Source organism: Apis dorsata, unplaced genomic scaffold (assembly GCF_000469605.1).
Source record: "Apis dorsata unplaced genomic scaffold, Apis dorsata 1.3 scaffold_194, whole genome shotgun sequence".
Taxonomy (NCBI): domain Eukaryota; kingdom Metazoa; phylum Arthropoda; class Insecta; order Hymenoptera; family Apidae; genus Apis; species Apis dorsata.
This window is the reverse complement of record NW_006263478.1, coordinates 462,481-472,366: the sequence shown is the minus strand read 5'-3', so window position 1 is coordinate 472,366 and position 9,886 is coordinate 462,481. Positions and strand designations below refer to the sequence as shown.

Genomic DNA, 9,886 nt, shown 5'->3' with positions numbered 1-9,886 from the left:
GCGGCGCCCCGTTGCCAGACTCCGCGCCTGAAACAACCATTGATCGAACGTTGGTGTGCATGGTGTGCAAATGTCGATCGACTCTCCTCGCCTCCGCGACAAACTGTCACTCAATGTCGCGCACCGCCCTGCGTTGATCGTTCACTTGGTGTCGTTATAGGTGCACGTATACGTTTGGAAACGCGAATCTATGGGGACGATTTCCACGCATCGCGTCGAATCAACGGATCGAGCATTGTTTCTTCTCGGAGGATGTTCGAGGGAGAAAATTTGGAACACTCGCGGGTAGCGTGAGGTAAGACCGCCCGAGGGATACTAAGGGTGATTCCGTACAAATGACAGACGATCCTCTGCCCCTCTCCCCTCTTCGCCAAGTCAATAACAGTGATTCACTGATGCCGCCAAGTTTAAGTTTCGCATTGAATGAAAGAAGACCCTGATGAGACGGGGCGAAATTCTAAAATCGATCTCCCTTCCAGATGTGACGCGACGGAATGACTCGTCGCAACGCATTTTGTCGCGATACGTTGTTTTATATTTTTTAACCTTTTGAGATTTTGATATCGTGTCGATAGAAATTTAAACTTTAGATAGATATTTTAATTTTTTATGCAAAAAACGTCTGAAAGATTCTAGTAGAAATTATATTTTGAATTTTCATTCTTATTTTGTTGTTATAAAAATGTTCGTTGAGAAACGCGAAAATAAAATTTTAATCGATGCGGTTATTTTTTTTTATGTATCAGTCTTTTGATATTAATTCGATTGACCGTGTTAAACAAAATAAGAAAGGAAAAATTGAAATTTATGGGTACTTCGATCGTTCAAGACCAGAGTTTAATCTTCTCTCGATAACCAAGGGACAAGAGATTTACGTGATAATTTGTATTAAACGCGCAAATAGGAAGAGCAGGAAATGGTGCCGGTTCGAACTCTGAGCAAGGCTTCGTCCGTTAAACGGATAAAAACAATTCGATTAGGTTACGTACTCGATGCAGCCACGTTCGACGTAATGGACATAATGGCCTTAATGGTATTTTCTGTAAGATTTTGCGCGTTCAAGCAACACTTGATCGAGGGAACAAAATTTAAAGGCAAAAGGTCGCTCGAGAAAATTTTTTTTAAATATTTAAAAAACAAGTATATTATTTTACACGAAAAAAGTGTTCATCATCGAAGTGTTCGAATCTAAATTATTATTTGTAAACAAACTTACGTAAAAAGAAAAAAACAAATTAAAAATATAATTCATTGTTTGTAATAAAATATTTTAATCTTCGATTAAATATCATTATCACTAAAAATTGTCAACGACAAATAAGAATTTAAGATATAACGATAAAAAATTAGAATTTTAATGATGAAAAATATGATGGAAATGGGTACTAACTTGATTATCAACTTGATTAAATAAAAACTTGACGACTTGTCCTGCTGACGTCAAAGTCCTCTATACTGAGCAGCATACTGGCAGACTTAAGCGCACCATTATCGACGAGATCGGCCATGTATAGGCTGTTTGCATTGTGATTACCCATTGCACTCGATGCGGCACTGCTATACGCGCTCGAGGTGTTTTGCACCGATGCAACGTCGGTGGTCCTTTGAACGAGCCATTTGTTTGTCATGCTCGATGTATCCGCTTCCGAGGACACGTCGAATCTGATGTCACTGAGACCAATGAAAGCGCACTTTTAAAGTTTGCAGAGAAAATCAATAAGCATCCTGTTAAACTCGTTATTCTCTTTTTCTCCATGTTTGTACATTTAATTATCGTTTCATATTTGTTTTCGATTTTATATTCTATTTTAAATAATAGTATGTAATCGATTATGGTGGCGATCAATACATTTAATTCAAACGCGTTTTATTCTTCTTTATTCTTTATCGTTCTCATAAAATTTCAGAATATTTAGAAAATTTCAAATTTCTCTATCGCACAGATAATCGACATTCCTTTCGTAACACAAGCAATAGTTCTAAAACTATTGCATTACTATTACGTTAGAATTTTCCTCTAATCTTTGTTAAAATCATCATACATAGAGGAAATGGAATATCGACATGTCTAATTTTTGTTAAAAAGTATATAATTTAAAATAAAGTAAAGCATAAACAAAAATTCACTATATAAAATTTAATAATCTAATAATTAGAAGATAAATTATAGAATCGTTTATTGGTATAAATAAATAAATTCATTTCTATTCCAAAAATAATTAGCTTAATATTGCAATGCATAAAAAAAAATAACAAAGAATTAATAAATAAAAAAAAAATATACAGTCGAACAAGAAAAATTTTCTTTCGACACTCACTTCAAATAATTATTTTCCGCGGGTTGCTCGTGATTCTGCCTGGAGGTCGCGTTTTTCCGGGAAGTTGGCTGAGAGAGGACCAACTCGATCGTATCGGACGAGCTCTGCAGCATCTTCAGAGCGTCCTCGTACCGCAAATGTAATAAATTCTGTCCATTTATCGCCACGATACGATCGCCTGCGGCCAATAAATTTCGTCGAATTAATGCAACGAATCGTGATGAAAAACGGTACCTACCTTTGTTCACGTTTCCGGCCATATCGGCCGATCCTCCAACGGAGACCGCTTGCACGTACACGCCACCGTCGTTACCCTCCGTCACTTGCAACCCTATGCTGCCACCGTGGCCTCTCTCCAGCTTGATCGTCTGCAGGATTCGCTCTTCGGCGAACGACAATTCCTCGAGGCGAGCCGCCAAGGATGCGGACATCGACTCGTCCTCCGGAACACGGAATGTCTCGTCGTCCGTGCGGATATCGGCGTCTGTTGGATAATTTTCGATTAATTTTCGATGAGTTAACGTAGTTACGTAGTTTCTAATTTTAAAATTACATAAATCCAATATCCAATCCAATTATCGAACGAAACGATGCAGTAGAGTTATATACCAACGATCGAAAATTTTGAATAAGGAAAAGTGTTACTAACTGAGCACGTATGCTTCCGGTAGGGGAGATTCCGCGGATCGCGCCGATAACGATTGAATCGAGGATTCGGTGTCTGATTTTAACGATAGCGACTCGATGTCGTCGGTAAGAGCGGTGTCCTTCTGCACGAGGCTGCTGTAGATAGCCCGCGTTCCCATTTTTACCCCTAGACGACGTGGCAGACTCGGTGTTCGGTAACCACCCGATTGCCTGGATGTTCCGTAATTCGGTAAACTCGAGGTCTTCATCTACGACGAGAGAAAGAGAAAATTTCTCAAACATCTTTCTTTCGACATTCTTTCTTTTGCAACGTGATAGACAAAATGATATAGAGAGAGTTTAGAGAAAAAGAAGAAGAAGGAGAAGAAAAATCGAATGAATATAAAAAAGTTTCTCCACACCTTGTGCAACGACTTCTTCACATCGGACACGTCCCACACCTCGTCCGGGACAGGAAATTCATTTTTCCTCGAGATTCCAACTTTGTTGATCGCCGCATACAACTCCTCGGGATTGTTGTCCGGCTTCTCCAACTGATCCACGTCGTCCGACGAGACGATCTTGGGAAGCGAATAACCGCACTCGGTCTCGGTCTCCAATTCTATCCTGGGACAATTGTAGATCTTCCCCTCGTTTTTCAATCCCTTCCCGTCGATGGACAGGGGTTCGTTGGGACTCGTTAAACTTCTCTCCGATTCGTCTTCCGTGTCGCGAGACTCCCCTTCCGGCTCCAATCGAACGTTCACTTGGGCGTAAAGCGCGTCCTCCTCCGAGGAGTAGAAGCCTGGCTCGCGGATAACATCCTTCGCCTTTGGAACTGAGATTATCCCCGCGTCCTTTTGGGGATTCTCGTTCTCTTTGTTCTGATATTCTTCCAGCTGCGTCGAATAATTAGGCCTCGATTGCGTGTTCTTCACCGTGTTCGCTATAGCTATCTTCGTCTTACTGTCGTAAGACTTCGATTTCGATGGCGAGGACTTTGCTTCCACCGTCATAGGGACACCGAATTCTGGAAAATTTTATTATTTTATATTTTTATTTAGAGTATCGGTGTTAACATTTGATATGTTGTAATATCTATAATTTATGAACATTTAACGGAGAAACAAGTATGAAAATTAAGACGTACCTTTCGCGAGTCCCTGTAACGACGTGAGCTCGGAGCGCAGCCTTAAGAAGAACTGATGGTGCAGAGAAGTGAGCTTGAAAGCGAAGTAACTTCTGCAAAACAAAAATACTTTGAAACTCGAAGCTTATTTCTACATACCTGGATTGAATCCACTTTTAAATTCCATTCGAATGCGCAAACTTGAATCGACTTTCTTCGCATCTGTTTGTGCTTAGCTTTTCAACAGTAGATTCCATCTTATTCCGTTTCCGTTTTAATACCACTCTTTCAATCCAATTTACTCGCAATCTTAAATAATCTCAAATAAATAATTCAAACTACAAAAATATTTCAACGATACTCGTATATCCCCATTCAACATTCTCCAAACATTCGAAAGCCCCCAATTAATTAAAACCCTTACTTTCTATGATCCATTCTGAGCTTGAACTTGCACCGTTTCCCATTCACCTTGCTGTAAACGACCAGGCAGCTTTTACTGTAACTCAACGTCTGAATATCTTTCCATTGAAACTGCGCCAACTCGACCCTCTCCCTAGGCTCGCCGCCTCTCTCGAACAGTTTCAAACCCTGAGCATGGATGGCCAACCAAACATTGCTCTCGCTCTTCTTCTTCCCACCTTTCCCGCTCTTCCCTCCGTGATTACTGTTGTTATTGTTATTGTTCACGTTATTCATGTTATTATTGTTGCAAGAATCGACGCGATACTTGGACTTGTGAGCCCCATAGATGTCGTTCGCTGTTGCACTCTTGGTCAACCCGGTCGGTTTCCTCTCGTCGTACGACAATTTGGGAATATTCTCGCAGGATCCGAATCGGGATAACTCGACTCGACCACGAATCTGATACTCTTGAGACCTGGCCATATCTTGGCCGTAGATATTCTCGCTGGAATCGATCAATCTCTCGCAATTGTCGCGATTATCCGCCGCTTTTCTCCTCTTCTGTTGGGCCATCACCTTCTCCAACTCCTTCGAGTCCACTGTCGCTATGTAATAATGCGACCCGTAATCCGGAAGCGTTTGAGCGTGAGTTATGAACATCTCCTCGGCCTTGTTCGAATCCAAGCCGCGCCTGTCGCGATGGGCTTGATGGAGGCGGGCACGAAGCGCTTCCGGCCCTTCGTTGCTTATCTGAGATTGATGCTGATCTACGTTCAGGATCAACGATTCCGGGATGTAGTGCTCTAGGAGGAAATAGTCGCCGCAACCGTGTTCCTGAAACGGAGACAAGAGAATATTATATCTCGTTATGTATCGAAAACGATAAATGATTCGAATTTTTTTTTCGCGAAGATCGTGTTATTTTTATATTTCTTCCTTTTGTTGTGATTTTTCGGAGGAATTATTTTGTTTCTTTTTTTTTTTTTTTTTTTTTTTTTTTTTACCCTTGGAAAAGGAAAAATTAAAAAGGGGGTTTTTTTTGAAATTTTTTTTTTTTTTTTTTTTTTTTTTTTTTTTGATTTTACACTTGTAGAAGTGAAAATTATAAAGTGAGTTCTGTATGTAAGATTCGTATTATATTATATTATTTGTTTGAATATAATTAACTAGGTAATTTTAAATATTATAGATTAGGGCTATATGTATATTTTTTTTGTAAACAGAATTATTTTTACAATTATTGAAAATATTAAAACGTTTTATTAGCTAAGGATAATGATGATTTATAAAAGGTAAAATATTTCTAAAAATAAATCGAATATTTTCGTGTCGTATTATTGGTATGATCCTATATAATTACTGTGTAGAACGAAAACAAACATTCAACGACTTTGTACTGTGTTCAAACATGTTTCCATCTGTAAATATTATAATTAGTTCGCGGTGTGCTAGTGACCAATATGTAGCTTGATGGTATTTAACTCGTATTTAACTTGCGTTACAAATGAAGAAAGTTTCATTTATGGTGAACATTATATTATTCATAACGTTTTTAAAGCTAGATTTCAGGTAAATGATTATTTTTTGATGCAATTAAATGTTAATTCACGTTGTTTTTGCAAGAACGATTATATTTTTATATTTTTCAATTTTCCAGATTTTTTTTAATGAATTGGAGATAATAAAAACTTATTATTTGAACAATCTAATATTTATGATGTATTTTTATTTTAGTAATGTGTAAATATTTATGAACAAAAATAATAAGTTGTTAACGTGTTTCAATGATATTTGATCATGTCTAATTATACATCATTTTATTAAAAGGTAAGAAAAAGATATATTATAATTTAAAAAAATATAATTTGCGATATCTTTTTTAAAAACCATAGAAAAAATTAAAATTTGATTTTCTGATTATTTCTTATCAAAATATATTAATTTTATATAAAATATCAATGATTATAAACTCGCATCAAACAATCGACGATCTATAAAGCTTCTTTCTATTTCATTTTTTTATTTTTTGTGTACATACGTACATATTTTTTATCAACAGATGGTTTGACATTTAATTTGATCGATATTTCTAAAATTAATAAATCTCGAATTTACTCACGTTCACGTTGTAATTTCCAAATTCAGCTTGAAGAGCGAGTCCAGTCAGATTAATTAACTCGGAATACGGGCAGACCAGCTGTTGCTCCAATATACACCGTCGTATTTGCAAATATAATAAATGTTTCGATATCCAACTCCTAAACAGATTCATAATTCGCAATTCATCCATCTTTGTATATATAAAAATAATTTATTAATAATAGTCATACGTATGATTATTATTTGTATATAATTCACCATTAATGAAAATAATGATAAATATATTATCATTATTCTTATATATTATAAAAATGATTCTTCTAATTTCATATATACAATATTTTTAACTAGTATTGGTATCATCGTAAATTTCATCAAAATCCACGATACGTTCCCTTGTAATAAATAACATTTCAATTATAAATAAAGTTAGATATACCTTACACCACGTAGAGAAGGTAAAAAGAACCTAAGCCTCAGATATAGCATAAAACTGGTCGGAAGACCCAAAAGTCCTTTGCTCTTGCCACTGCTCAACCATCCTGGGGGAGCGACTTTGTTCAATTTAGTATCGGGAGGTAAAATCGCGAAATCACCAGCCAATAACACCGCCAATCCAAGAGTAAAGTTTTCGTCGAGGCTTTCAGCTTGCATGATAGCCTGGAATCGATGCATTATGATATAATACACGAGATAAAAGATGTACGATTTGATTAAACGTGCAAATCACATCCATTAAATGAATACGGAATAATTTAATTGTACATGTCTCTTGTAAGAAATATTCTGAAACGAATCATGCGTGTTTATTATCTATAAATGGAATATATTTAAAATTTTAATAATATTAAACGATAAATTTTATTAGATTTGTATTTAGATTGGAAATGTGTAAGATTATATTTCAACTTTAATAGAAATTTGCTGTATATTTTTGTAGAAAAAAATTTGTCAAGATTATATTGGATAGAACGGATCGATTGTTCTTTCTATGGGGATACAGATTTTTGTATCGATTAAGATGCTTGTTTCAGTTTATGGGCACGTTAATGGGCACGGTATTGCATAACTCATGGTTTGTGGATTTGTCATATATAACGATTAACCTTGGCAGAATGCCAGAGTTTCTCATGAGTTCACGCCGGAATTTGTGGTCTCATGAATAACCACCCACGCCTGGGTCTTCGTACTGTGACATTCGACATGTACTCGACGATTCACAAAACGATGATTCAAATTCTATTTATAAGTATATTTTTAACGGAGAATGGTCCGGAGTCGAAAAATACATTGCAATCAAAATTAGTAAAAAATAACAATGACGCGGTATATGTGATTCGAAGTAATAATAGGAAGCAAATTGAATCTCTTATCATCAAGGAACACTCTCGCCAGTTCATACTTTCCATTGAACTTCAACTCTTTCCATCACTTTTCATCATCGAAATACAGATCAACGATATGATTCAATTTATAGATTTTATTAAATTTTTTATAAATAAAAATCGTTCTACTAGTTCAAAATCAATTTCACTAAATAAATATAGTTTTTTTTTGGTGAGATTTTTTAAAAAAATTTTTTTAAAAATTACCTGAAACAAATCACCAGCAGTCACTTTTTGAGGATCACAAGTAACTTCCACTCGTTGACCTGTCAGCATTATGACGACAATACGTCCGGAATTACCAGTCTATAGACAAAATAAATATTATACTATATGTTTTAATAAGATATAAACATAAATTTAAAAATATCATGGAAAAAAGCATTAGCTTTATTTGATAATATAATATTATATTATTATTATTTAAAAGTATAATAGATATTTAATGTTATAGTATTATTTTTTGTAAAATTTTTTTAACATTAATAATAATAAACAATTTCTTATTTTTATATTTTATAAATTCTATTTAAATTAGATTTATTATTTTCTTTCATATATCATATCTATATATTATTATCAAATAATATTTTACTTATTGTTGATGAATTGATGAATAATCAATCGCCTTGTTAAATTAGATAAATGTAATTAATTATATAATTATTTATGTCAATTGAAAAATTATTAATTACATATGTTTATATTAATATGGCGTTTTTTGACCCTGAATACCACGTGATGAAACTTAGTGAACAGATTCATCGAAATCCGGTATGGTCTAGTGGCTAGGATACCTGGCTTTCACCCAGGAGGCTCGGGTTCGATTCCCGGTACCGGAAAATCTTTTTTACTTTTACTTTTTCTTTTTGTATATTAATTTTTAATAAAACATTTTTAATTCTTTTAACATTCATTGAGAAATTTAATTGAACAATTTCATTTAAAAAAAAATCTTAATTTTATAAATCGAAATGATTAGTATTTAACTTTTTAGGGAACAGAAGAAGAAAAAAAAGAAGAAAAAAGAGTTCCCATGTTTTCAAAAATATCATAGAAATTTTCGTTTCAGTCAATATTGAAGAAAAGTCTGAAACAAAATCTTTGTTATCATGCTGTATCGAGTATAAATCTATTTAGGTTTTAAAACATAATAATAAATTTTAAATATATATAAATAATATATATATAAATAATGTGCAAAATAAACATCTCACAAATTTATTTTTTTCTATTTCATAAAATAGAAAAAAAGTACATTCAATAATAAAACAAATGTTCAATCAAAACTAGTGATTTTGAATAATTGTTTCTTTTTTTGTAATAATATGTAATTCATAAATTATATTTTTACATTTACATAACAAGAATTTCAGAAATTGGCAGATATGGATTAAGATTTATTAGAAAATCTGTATTTTTATAAAAATTTTTTTATAAATCAAATGGACAAATAATGATAGCACAATAAAATGAATTTCTTGAATTCAATTTTTTGAAATTTAATTTTTTCAAATTTCTTGAAAAGGAAAGAATTTGGATCAAACTCACGAAAAATTTTATAAATGATTCTATGACACAGCATAGAGAAAATTCAAAAAATAAAAGAGACGATCTTAATACATCGAGAATGTATAAAATATAGAAGTTAAATATATCGAAAATATTTATTAGCCACAAATAAATAATGTCGAATTACTTGTACTAAGTAATGTCGAATTAAATAAGTAATGTCTACTTCCAAATGCACCGAGAAGTTAATATATATTTATAAATGAAATTGAAATATATAAATAATGAAATGAATGGAATAGAAAATAATTATTAATTATAAATAAATAATTACTTGTCTAGTCAAATTATAGGTCCAAATACGTCAAGAAGTTAATATATATTTATAAAATAGAATTGGAATAAATTTC

At 33.6% G+C, this 9,886-nt stretch overlaps 1 protein-coding gene and 1 non-coding gene across 3 annotated transcripts in view; one reads left to right on the top strand and one right to left on the bottom strand.

Moving 5' to 3' along the window:
- Positions 1 to 9,886, bottom strand: part of LOC102677154 — a 99,335-nt gene continuing 89,449 nt past the window's right edge. For both annotated transcript variants that reach the window (XM_006614599.2, XM_031509961.1), the window contains exons 8-18: positions 8,172 to 8,270; positions 7,019 to 7,239; positions 6,599 to 6,737; positions 4,499 to 5,313; positions 4,096 to 4,187; positions 3,368 to 3,975; positions 2,968 to 3,214; positions 2,557 to 2,802; positions 2,319 to 2,496; positions 1,391 to 1,671; positions 1 to 27 (exon numbers count right to left, since the gene is read on the bottom strand). In XM_006614599.2, the coding sequence (XP_006614662.1) occupies positions 1,407 to 1,671; positions 2,319 to 2,496; positions 2,557 to 2,802; positions 2,968 to 3,214; positions 3,368 to 3,975; positions 4,096 to 4,187; positions 4,499 to 5,313; positions 6,599 to 6,737; positions 7,019 to 7,239; positions 8,172 to 8,270 (2,910 nt within the window). In that variant the 3' untranslated portion in view covers positions 1 to 27; positions 1,391 to 1,406. The remainder of the gene's footprint in view (positions 28 to 1,390; positions 1,672 to 2,318; positions 2,497 to 2,556; positions 2,803 to 2,967; positions 3,215 to 3,367; positions 3,976 to 4,095; positions 4,188 to 4,498; positions 5,314 to 6,598; positions 6,738 to 7,018; positions 7,240 to 8,171; positions 8,271 to 9,886) is intronic.
- Positions 8,735 to 8,806, top strand: Trnae-uuc. Its single transcript has one exon. It is a non-coding gene; the product is annotated as a tRNA-Glu (tRNA).